Source organism: Salminus brasiliensis, chromosome 6 (genome assembly GCF_030463535.1).
Source record: "Salminus brasiliensis chromosome 6, fSalBra1.hap2, whole genome shotgun sequence".
Taxonomy (NCBI): domain Eukaryota; kingdom Metazoa; phylum Chordata; class Actinopteri; order Characiformes; family Bryconidae; genus Salminus; species Salminus brasiliensis.
In genome coordinates, this window is record NC_132883.1 from 6235090 (window position 1) to 6247454 (window position 12365).

Consider the following 12365-nt stretch of genomic DNA (forward strand, 5'->3'; position numbering starts at 1 on the left):
TTGTTATGGTTATAAAATATGCCTTTTTTTAACCTGCTGTCTAAGATCTTAAGAATACACTGTTCGCATGTTGCACAAAACCTGTTTCTACTTGGGTGCCATGCACTTGTGAGTTAAGCTTTAGATGGATGTGTGAGCGTATGTGTGAGAGAGAGAGAAAGCCTCTGTGTGAGAGAGAGGGAGAGAGAAAGAGAGAGAGAGAGAGAGAGAGAGAGAGAGAGAGAGGGAGAGAAAGAGAGAGGGTGGGGGGGTTGAGCAAGCAAATGAGAGAGCAAGAGAGAGAAGCAGTGCGGGAGTGGAACAGCGCAAGCGGAGGAGAGTGGAAAGAGAGAGAAAGAGAGAGTAAGTGAGAGAGAGAGAGAGAGAGAGAGAGGCTAGAAGGGCTAAGCATTACAATCACTTCTTCTCTAGCACGTACGTGATATGCCAAGACTGCTGCAGAGGATTGGCTCTTTCCTGCCTATCCAATTTTTTTTCATTCCTTTTTTTCCCCTCTTTCTTTCATCTGCTTTCTGTCACACAGGACCCATCATCCTCTCTAGATCCTCGTCTGTAACGGGAGGTAACTATGATCCTTATTAAGCTTAAAAATAGACTGCTATTCATAAGAGACGCCCATTAGAGCTTTGAGTTATAAAGCTTGTTGACTGCTCGGAACTTCATTTCAGATTGGCAGGACTTTTCGCCTCCTCCAGCTCTGTCCTTTCCCATTTTAATTTACTCTGAGACGATTGGGGGGTTTAAAGTGAGTGCGGGTATCGGATGCCAGGGTCGATTTTCTTGTAAAATGCCAGGATTTGTTTTTCCTGTCTGATATCGACTGCCGGATACTTTGCAGCTCCGAGCAACAAGCTGCAGCTTGGACAGATGTTATATGAAATCTGCATAAGCAATATATAACGTAAGGACAGAGGAGTGTGTTGTACCTCTGAGTTTATTTGGTAAATCTAAAGTAATGCATTTCACCTGAAATTGTGTACAGTACAGCACTTTGCCTTGCTTTGAATAGATGTCTTCACCTCGGTGAACTACATGCATATGCTGGGTACGTGATGCAGGAAGTGTGGTCTAAGCTGATATTGATTTTTGATTGTGTGATTGTGTGATCTGTGTGCGCTGGGGTGAGTCTGGGGTGGGTCATCTGCCCTTCAGTAGGACTCCTTGGGACGGACAGCGTCAGTGTTGCATGCAAGGCTCTGTCTTAAATGCCTACTAGGTGGTCTTGCTGGGAGATACTCAATTAGCAATCAGGAAGGATCTGGGGATCTGGAAAACAGACTGGGAATTAGTTTAGGATATTCTGTCTCTTCACTGACAGGATCTAAATCCTGAATTTTGAAAATGAAAAAATATGTGGACATGACTCTTATGTATACAGAACCTGTCCGGTACTTCTGAGGATCATTTAATATCCTACTCAGCACTTTTATCAGTCAATACCTCGGTCAAGGGGAGGACAGAAAGTCACCATAATGAGGCACCTGATTATTGGTGTCTTCTACGGAAGAATCAGATCTTCTAAAAGTTTTAAGATCCCCAGAAGACGCCTTTTGTAAGCTGACGTTAAAGCTCGCTTGTTCAAACAAGACTGCAAAAAAAAGCTCAGGCATGATAGCATGAAAAAGTCAGAGCTTCAAAAGTCAGAGCTGTACAGTATCTAAGCTTTTGTTGTGTTTGGGTTTGACAGGGACTAAAGAGGAACCTCCGTATATGGAATAGAGGCGCCCGTGATTCCCTGAGATATCCATTCAAAAGCCCTGCCAACCACCGGTGAAATCGAGTAGCCACTTAAGGCTCGCTTGTAAGAGAGGGCAGATGCTCTCACAGTCAAAGCTCTAAAACAACAGAGAGAACGAGAGCGGGAGAGAAAGAGACGGGGAGACAGAAAAGGGCAACGGCGGGAAGATTTGCCTATCTTGCAACTTTGGAGACCATCATCACAATTTAATAAGAGTTTGAAACGCAATGGTGCTGCAACAAATCTGTCTTCTTTAGGCAGTGTCTGCGAGTACGAGCCGGCAGACTTAACCATAAGATGCCCCGACGGCTTTCATGAATAGCAAGAAGACACTGAAGCTGTGCTCTGCAAGCAAAAAAAGGCCAAGAAGCGAATTGAGAAGAAGTGCACTGCAACTGGGTCTGTTTTAGGACCGTTTTTGGTTTTCTGGGTTTGTAGAAAGTAGTTTGTCATGTGATTCGAATGGGGTCACATTTGTCCTCCATGGTCCAGTGGGATTGCTGTATCTTTTCCTGATGATGACATTGAATTTGCCTCAACCCACTCACCTCACAGGATCTTCTTCCTGTGACCGAAGTGGACAAACAAGCTAAGGGTCATTAAAGTTTGACAAACGGGCCTGGCTGTTAAAGCCCACAGCTCGGATGATCAGTTTGGAAATACCTTTTCTGTTCCTCTTGCTTCGAAAAGGTTTGGAGAAACCACCTCAGGGCTCATCACCCTACTCTACACTCGCCCGTTTGCTCTGGTAAAAAACCTGCATTCCCCAAAGCAAATATGGCCGCTGGAGTGGCAACATGGCTGCCCTTTGCCCGGGCAGCCGCCGTTGGCTGGCTTCCTCTGGCCAAAAAGACCATGCCCAAGCCTCCTGTGGACAAGAAAAGCCGCAACGACGAGATTCTGATTGTCAACGTGAGCGGGCTCCGCTTCCAGACGTGGAAAAACACCCTTGACCGTTATCCCGACACCTTGCTGGGAAGCTCGGAAAAGGAGTTCTTCTACAATGAGGACACTCGGGAATACTTCTTTGACAGGGACCCGGAGATGTTCCGCCATATCCTGAACTTCTACCGCACAGGCAAGTTGCACTACCCGCGGCAGGAGTGCATCCAGGCGTTTGACGAGGAGTTGGCCTTTTACGGTATCGTGCCGGACATCATCGGGGATTGCTGCATGGAAGAGTACCGCGACCGCAAGAAGGAGAACCAGGAGCGACTAGCCGAAGACACAGAAGCAGAGATGGCCACGGACACTCCACTGCCGCCGAACAGCACGCCTCGAGAGCGGCTTTGGCGGGCCTTCGAGAATCCTCACACAAGCACCATGGCGCTGGTCTTCTACTACGTCACAGGATTCTTCATTGCGGTCTCGGTCATCGCCAATGTCGTGGAGACGGTGCCATGCCGACCGCCCAAGGGCAGCGTCAAGGACTTGCCGTGTGGCGAGAAGTATTCAGTGGCCTTCTTCTGCATGGACACGGCGTGCGTCTTGATTTTCACCTTCGAGTACCTGATGAGGCTCTTCGCTGCCCCAAGCCGCTGCAAGTTCATGCGCTCGGTCATGAGTGTCATCGACGTGGTGGCCATCATGCCCTACTACATTGGCCTGGTCATGCCTGAGAACGAGGACGTGAGTGGTGCCTTCGTCACGCTCCGGGTCTTCCGGGTCTTCCGCATCTTCAAGTTCTCACGCCACTCGCAGGGCCTGCGCATCCTGGGCTACACGCTAAAGAGCTGTGCCTCCGAGCTCGGCTTTCTCCTCTTCTCCCTCACCATGGCCATCATCATCTTCGCCACCGTCATGTTCTATGCTGAGAAAGGGACCAAAGGAACCAACTTCACCAGCATTCCAGCCTCCTTCTGGTACACCATTGTTACCATGACAACGCTGGGGTTAGTCCATCTGTTTTTTCTCTTGGCTTTACATGTGTTTGTGATTGTGGAGATATGGGCAAGCTTAGATCAGAGGAGACGGCCTTTCAGAACCACAACACATATAGGGTTTGCTCTGCTTTTGGCGAAAGGGGTTTGTCAGAAATGCTATTTAGCTCAATTATCGAAGTGTTTAGATCCGTTTGAAACGGTGTACCGGTCATGATTAAGCCAACACAGACTTGCCACAAACCACGTTGGAGGTCCTGACGATGAATGGAACACTGTAAAAATGGTCATCTGTAAAAATGGACAAAATTAGACAAAAATGCAGGATTTAAGACTCCTGTTATGACTGTTTGTAGCGATGCAATATTTTTGTCCATTTTACTCGGACCAGTACCACTAGCGTTCAGCAAAAACCACACAAGCATCTATTTCAGACTACCTAATAACCTGATACGGTTTGATGCAGGTGTATGGAGGTGTAGGCATTTGTAGCTCCAGTGCAAATGGAAGGAAGTAAACTCTAAGCACCAAACCTGTCGTCGCTGTTTAATGTTGTTTGGTGGTTTTAACTCAGATGATCCGATTCTGCCATAGCATTGGGAACGCCAAAGTGTGCAGTGCAGTGTAGAACTGCAGGAATGGAGTTTGCCTTGGCCTCAGACAACTGCATACATATACGATGTTGGACCTTCAGTGGAGATAAGTGCGCAGGCTGGGGCTTTGCTTGCAAGGAAACAGACTAGATCCATTAAGGACGCTTGGAAAATTCCCCCGTGCTCAAATCCACTTACAGTTTCATTTTTCATGCATGCTGCTGACAGTATTCTTACATACACGTTCTCCAGAAAGTCCTGCAGTGACTTATGAAGTATAAAACACTGCAGTGATTCCCAGGCCTGGGCAGCACCATGACACACCTCACAAACTAATGAGCAAAGCCCCCCCGTGAGCTCGCTCAGGTGTCCTGGAGCAGCAACAACAAAACCAAATGTGCAAAACACAGGTTTCGCAGGACTGTGATTGGTTTATTATCAGATATCTTTATACTGAGCAATTCTAGGGCGATACCCCCCCCCGCTGCAGTATATAAAACTTTCATTTCAATGCATTTTATCGCAGATAGTAGATAGGCACAAATGAAAAGTACTGCGCTGGAGAATTGTGTTTCTGGAATCATATTGATATTTTATGAATCTGAGACAGGGCTATTGAGCTCGTCTGCTGAAAATGAGAATGCCTGCCCATTGACTATCACCCATCATGCAGAAATAAGAGGAATCAGCCAGGAACGCCTAGCAAATGTTTCTGAGCTTTTGTGATACTTAGTCTGAAGCTAATGAATTTTGCTTTTGTTTGTTGCACACGTTAAATGCCACACATCCAATTTGCAAATAGATATTAGTTAGATTGGTAATCATCCGTACAAATCTGTGCTAATCATGGGCTTTTTAATTTCATTTTTTTTATTTCGGAGGGTTTGTGATGAAGAGAAAGCCATTGTCTTTTATATGCTTTTCTGAATACGTCCAAACTTAAAGGGAAGATTTTAATGAGCAACAATAGTCAATGTATAGTAACTGCATAATCTGCGCAGTAGCAAGTAGCTGATTGGATAGCAGCCTGTTATGACAACCTTTTTGAATAGTTGCAAAAAATGTACTCATTATTCACTATGGTTGTTCTTGTGCATTTCTTTAATACACTTTAATACATTTACAAGGAGACTATCACCAAACCTCATATACTCACATTATTTGTGTTGTTTTATGTTGTCACATGGCACCCAAATGTAAAAATACAGTACAGTGCATTATAGTACACAAAAGAGACTGTTTAGTTAAATTTACACAGAGTTCAGTAACACTGATATCAGCACACTGATTTATCAGTCTACTCAGGCTTTAGTAGAGCTCAGTAACACTGAGATAAATAACTGATCAGCACACTGATTTATCAGTCTACTCAGGCTTTAGTAGAGCTCAGTAACACTGAGATAAATAACTGATCAGCACACTGATTTATCAGTCTACTCAGGCTTTAGTAGAGCTCAGTAACACTGAGATAAATAACTGATCAGCACACTGATTTATCAGTCTACTCAGGCTTTAGTAGAGCTCAGTAACACTGAGATAAATAACTGATCAGCACAGTGATTTATCAGTCTACTCAGGCTTTAGTAGAGTTCAGTAACACTGAGATACTAAATAACTGATCAGCACAGTGATTTATTAGTCTACTCAGGCTTTAGTAGAGCTCATTAACACTAGGGTAAATAACTGATCAGCACAGTGATTTATCAGTCTACTCAGGCTTTAGCAGAGCTCAGTAACACTGAGATAAATAACTGATCAGCACAGTGATTTATCAGTCTACTCAGGCTTTAGTAGAGTTCAGTAACACTGAGATACTAAATAACTGATCAGCACAGTGATTTATCAGTCTACTCAGGCTTTAGTAGAGTTCAGTAACACTGAGATAATAAATAACTGATCAGCACAGTGATTTATCAGTCTACTCAGGCTTTGGTAGAGCTCAGTAACACTGAGATAAATAACTGATCAGCACAGTGATTTATCAGTCTACTCAGGCTTTGGTAGAGCTCATTAACACTAGGATAAATAACTGATCAGCACAGTGATTTATCAGTCTACTCAGGCTTTAGTAGAGCTCATTAACACTAGGGTAAATAACTGATCAGCACAGTGATTTATCAGTCTACTCAGGCTTTAGTAGAGCTCAGTAACACTGAGATAATAAATAACTGATCAGCACAGTGATTTATCAGTCTACTCAGGCTTTAGTAGAGTTCAGTAACACTGAGATACTAAATAACTGATCAGCACAGTGATTTATCAGTCTACTCAGGCTTTAGTAGAGTTCAGTAACACTGAGATACTAAATAACTGATCAGCACAGTGATTTATCAGTCTACTCAGGCTTTAGTAGAGCTCATTAATAGTAGGGTAAATAACTGATCAGCACAGTGATTTATCAGTCTACTCAGGCTTTAGTAGAGTTCAGTAACACTGAGATACTAAATAACTGATCAGCACAGTGATTTATTAGTCTACTCAGGCTTTAGTAGAGCTCATTAACACTAGGGTAAATAACTGATCAGCACAGTGATTTATCAGTCTACTCAGGCTTTAGCAGAGCTCAGTAACACTGAGATAAATAACTGATCAGCACAGTGATTTATCAGTCTACTCAGGCTTTAGTAGAGTTCAGTAACACTGAGATACTAAATAACTGATCAGCACAGTGATTTATCAGTCTACTCAGGCTTTAGTAGAGTTCAGTAACACTGAGATAATAAATAACTGATCAGCACAGTGATTTATCAGTCTACTCAGGCTTTGGTAGAGCTCAGTAACACTGAGATAAATAACTGATCAGCACAGTGATTTATCAGTCTACTCAGGCTTTGGTAGAGCTCATTAACACTAGGATAAATAACTGATCAGCACAGTGATTTATCAGTCTACTCAGGCTTTAGTAGAGCTCATTAACACTAGGGTAAATAACTGATCAGCACAGTGATTTATCAGTCTACTCAGGCTTTAGTAGAGCTCAGTAACACTGAGATAATAAATAACTGATCAGCACAGTGATTTATCAGTCTACTCAGGCTTTAGTAGAGTTCAGTAACACTGAGATACTAAATAACTGATCAGCACAGTGATTTATTAGTCTACTCAGGCTTTAGTAGAGTTCAGTAACACTGAGATACTAAATAACTGATCAGCACAGTGATTTATCAGTCTACTCAGGCTTTAGTAGAGCTCATTAATAGTAGGGTAAATAACTGATCAGCACAGTGATTTATCAGTCTACTCAGGCTTTAGTAGAGCTCAGTAACACTGAGATACTAAATAACTGATCAGCACAGTGATTTATTGTCTACTCAGGCTTTAGTAGAGTTCAGTAACACTGAGATACTAAATAACTGATCAGCACAGTGATTTATCAGTCTACTTCCGTCTACTATCGTTCAGATTTAAGCAACTGAACCTGCAATCTTTATTTATGTCGAGGTTCTCCCAGAGTGCAAACCTGACTGTTTAACATCTGCTTGGAGTGAATTACAGTGGTGTGTCACATTATTCCTGGTGGTTTCATACAGACTGCAGCAGAGAACACACACACACACATTCACACACTCATAAACGCCTGTTGAGGATGGCGAAGTCAAGAGATGCAGACTTATGGCTATGGTGTGTGTGTGTGTGTGTGTGAGGGGGGCTGATACATCATAATCTCTCGCAGTGATGGATGGAGGGAGGGAGACTGCTGTGTCACAACAGTTGGGACGAGAGAATGGGGAGGCTTTATGTGTGTGTGTGTGTGTGTGTGTGTGAATGAATGACTGTCAGAGTTGTGTGAATAGGTGTTTGTGAATGACTGTGAGAGGATGAGGAAGCCTAGAAAGCCCCAAATGTGTCTGAGAACTCTGAGAACAGTCTGACAGTCTGTGCCGCCTGTATGGAAATGCAGATTTATGTAAAAGCCAGCAGCTACGCTGAGAGTGCATCCTACTTTCCACAGGATTAGGTCATATGTTAAACATATTCAGACCTTCAGGGAAAGAGCATGACTCAAAAAAGGGTGGATATAATGTGTTGAAGTAGTCATGTTGGGCTGATATTATTTACTCATAATAAGCTATACTTTAAATTCCAGTATCCAAGGAGCCGAACACGAACAGCACCTGGACAGGTATGAGGATAGTGTGGATCTGGCGGCCTCCCTTCTCAAAGCTGGCTCTAAAATATTGCAGAAATACATTTACATTGAAGGCATTTAGCAGACACTCTTCTCCAGAGCGACTTACAGCAGTGCTCCACTGTTTACTCAGAAAATACCCTTAGCTAGTTTTTATCGTCTAGGATCCAAAAGATCCCTCTAAGCTTAGATACGACTAAATACAGAAGCCAGTATGGAGACAACAATGCTCAACACTACACTTCACCCAAGTACTCTTCGGTGCCAGGACAGAAAAGAGCCTGGACGCTTGTCTTCCGTGAATCTGAAAGGATGGCGGGTCGAGCCGAGCCACACTTGAAGTACAAAATAGGATCTCGATAGTCTAAACTGACTAACTGGTCAATCTTCAGTGTCAGCTAATAATTCTGTACGACTTCTAAAGACACTCACTGCAAAGCTCTGTCTGCTAAATCCAGCATTATCCATGGTGGTTCCTCTGGTGGCTATGACAGACCCCAGGCCCTGCTGTTGCCCTGCTGATTGACCAACTAATTAAACCAAAACAGGTGGTATTAGGACATGTTGTTTGCTTGTTAAGTGTAATTTTCTTTGATTTTATGTTTTTTTTCTTTATTGATCCTGAAGGAAATTTAGTAGCCAGTAGGAATTGCACAATAGAGCACAGTAATACAATTCAGTAATTACAAAAATAACAATAAATAGAATAAATGTAAAAAATGTAAAAGATTTCGAGACTGTATTCGAGAATGAATTCAGGCATTTACAAAAGAAAAGTGTTTTTGCGAATGAAATGCAAATTCGCTCGGCCCGCGTTTGATGTGTGCGGCCCTACGAGTTTAACCCATTAAAGCAGCAAGGCTTATTACACACTAAGGTGTATTATTCAGTAACTGCAAACTGGTCTTCTGGACTTCTGTACAAACTGGTGGGGCAGTTCTCTGCTAACAGAAGTTTGTAATAGCACTTTTGGCCTGCCGGTGGGCAATAAATAGGCTATTTAAGGGGTTAAATCATGGGAGCATGAGTGTGTGGTAGTCTACTGTCGCTAGCAACACAGTTGAATTGCGTTCTGTACTTGTACTGTACTTGTACTATTTGTTGTATATTAGATTTACGGTGTGTAGGAAATGCAGACCCCTGGATGAACATCAAACAATATACTGAATGAGCACTATTTCATTTCATCAGATAAACATCAGATAAACATCTTCAGCTCATCCATTTGTTAGATAAACTTGTTTTGTGAATTAATGCAACAATAAAATCAGACAATTTCTATAGATATAAAGAGTTAAAATTTGTATAAATAAATTATATAAACTTAAATGACAGAAATATAATAAGGGGGGACTATGTTTAGGATGCTCTAGTTGGCAGTGTACGACCGTTTTGATTATTTTGTACCCTTGTAAAGTTTCTTAGCGATGTTGTGTGTATAAGCGAAGTTTGTGTATAAACCGTACTGAGACATCATGATAAATCTGCTTGGTTTAGATATCAAACTCGCATTAGTGATAATGACCACAATCCATTTCTTCGCAGGAGCCGTAATCTGACTGTACATTACGGGCCGGGCTATAAATGAATTGTAACATCGATCATAATGCTTCAGCTTATCGTGTCGTTGTCAGGACTTGGGTATTAAGCATTCTGGTTTTACCTCATACATCATTTCGCTCGCATGATTGCCTTCATACTGCTCTCCCCCACACACACAAACACACACACACATATGTATGCATGCAGATGCACCAGGCTTTGAGCAGTTCTAGATTAAAGTGCAGCGTCTTCTTGCATGTAGTTAAATGCACAGATGCATAGCAATCTCAGGAAAGGCCTTATTCCGCACTTTCTGCTGAGACGGTGTTATGGATGCTTTCAGGGACAGAAGGGCTGTGAACAGAATCATATTTTTCACGAAAGGCATTTTCAGCACGTATGACGCTGTGCACCACTGCATGCTTCAGGACACTACAGGAGACACTCTAGGTGGTGGTGACAGTGGATGTGACCAGTGCTCTCACTGGTGGGACGTAAAGAAGGTTTTCTCTCCCCACATCTGCAATGTTCTGGTTATTTAAGCCCATTAATGTCACTTAAATTAAAAATAAATCAGTTTTTTTTTTTATTTCAAAAGCATAAAGCATCATAAAATAATGTGAGGGTTATAAAACTAATGAGAATGATTCTCTAAATAATGTATTTCAAACTAATGCGAAATGTCAAATTATCTCAAATTATCAAGGGAGTATCTCAGAATAATGAAATAATGAGAAAGAATCACTCTCACTCTCTCTCTGTCTCTCTCTCTCTCTCTCTCTATATATATATATATATATATATACATATATATACATATTGGGAAAGTATTTCAAACTTATGAGAAATCATCTCAAATTATTAAGAATGTATCTCAAATAATGAGAAATTATCTGAAAATAAATAGAAAATATGAAAATATCTCAAAATATTGAGGATTCATCCAACAATATTGAGAAATGATCTCAAATTATCCAAAAATATTTAAAAGTATTGATAAAGTATTTCAACATAATGAGAAATAATCTAAATATTTTGAAAAAGTATCCCAAAATATTGAAAAATCATCAATAAATATGGAGAAATGTTCTCAAATTATAATTTATTTGATTTAATAATGAGAAATCATCTCAAAATTGTTTAGAAAGTATCTCAATATTGAGAAACTATTTCATAATAATGAGAAACCATCTCAAATAAGAAAGTATCTCAAAATAATGAAAATTATATCAATATTTTTAGAAGGTATTTAGTGATAATAGTGAAAATTTTTCAGCTTAGAGAATTCATAAAGCTAAATAATGATTTACAATGTCAAAATAATGGCATAGCAATTCACTTAATCATAATTAATAATTGCTGGGCTTCTATAGGATTCGTTTCTCATTTTGATGTTTGGGGGCTTTTTGCTCTGAGGCTGATGGTGCTGTCACATGACAGATGAGGGACCTGCTGCAATGAGTTAAATGAAAAGTCATTAATAAACTGAATCTGTGACTCAGGGCCCCATCTTACAGCCTGCGCAATGCGCGTCGAGATGCTCACTGCTATCTTACACCCCGTCAACTGTCTATTTTCACTCCTTCCGCCAGCGTCGTAAAAACAGTAACAGTGCTTGTGAATATATCTACGCTCGTGTGTGTGGTGGTCTCGTTATGAGGTGTGTTCAGGTAAATTTCTGGTGTATTGCTATCTTGGCAATGGAAAACACATGAGCTCCACTGACTGAAAACAACCTAAGATTGCTCAAACAGGGCCCTCTGTGTTTTGGGGGAAGAGGAGGGGAAACAAGTGGAAACCTGGGGGAAACCCACCCAGACACAGGGAGAACTCCAACACCGAGCTCCTCACAGAGACCAGAACAATCCCAAAATTTATCCAAATTAATATTTAAAAATCATAGAAAAAAAAGGACAAGCGTTACCTGGATGACTGATATACTCCCAAGGCCGTCCTTTTACTAACAGAAGTGACATGCTGTGCGTTACGTAGCTGATTCTGTAGATTGGCCAAGCAGAAGAAGTCTTTGATGAGGTTTATTAAGTTATTATATACGTATATAAGTTATTACATATATATAAGTTATTACATATATCAGCTAACCGGCCAAGTTGGCAACCCAGGCCTGTCTTCCATGTTATCCTGCCAAGGTCGGTCGTAAAAAGGACAAACCGCCGCTGGCAAGCTGATAATCAGTTCCTTACACGGCTGCATCCGCCTCAAGCGAGCCTATTACTGCACAACACACACACACACACACACACCCCTACACAAGGCCCGCCTCAGGCTAAGGGCCAACCCACAGAACACTAGAGAACATCCCTCAAGGCCGTTTGAAGTACAGATGCCGTCTTCTATATCATATGTGTCAAGCGCCATCCTCTGAGGCCACGGCACTACATGCTTCAGTGGCTCCTCTGCTCTGCCACACCTGATTCACACTCAGCTGCTAATTATCATAGCCTTCATGAGATGAACCAGGT

The 12365-nt window shown here is 41.8% G+C and overlaps 1 protein-coding gene across 1 annotated transcript in view; it reads left to right on the top strand.

Moving 5' to 3' along the window:
* Positions 1 to 361: 361 nt before the first annotated feature.
* kcnd1 (potassium voltage-gated channel, Shal-related subfamily, member 1) overlaps positions 362 to 12365 on the top strand; it is a 112265-nt gene continuing 100261 nt past the window's right edge. The window contains exons 1-2 of the mRNA XM_072681444.1: positions 362 to 562; positions 1688 to 3630. Coding sequence (XP_072537545.1) covers positions 2516 to 3630 — 1115 coding nt within the window. The 5' untranslated portion in view covers positions 362 to 562; positions 1688 to 2515. The remainder of the gene's footprint in view (positions 563 to 1687; positions 3631 to 12365) is intronic.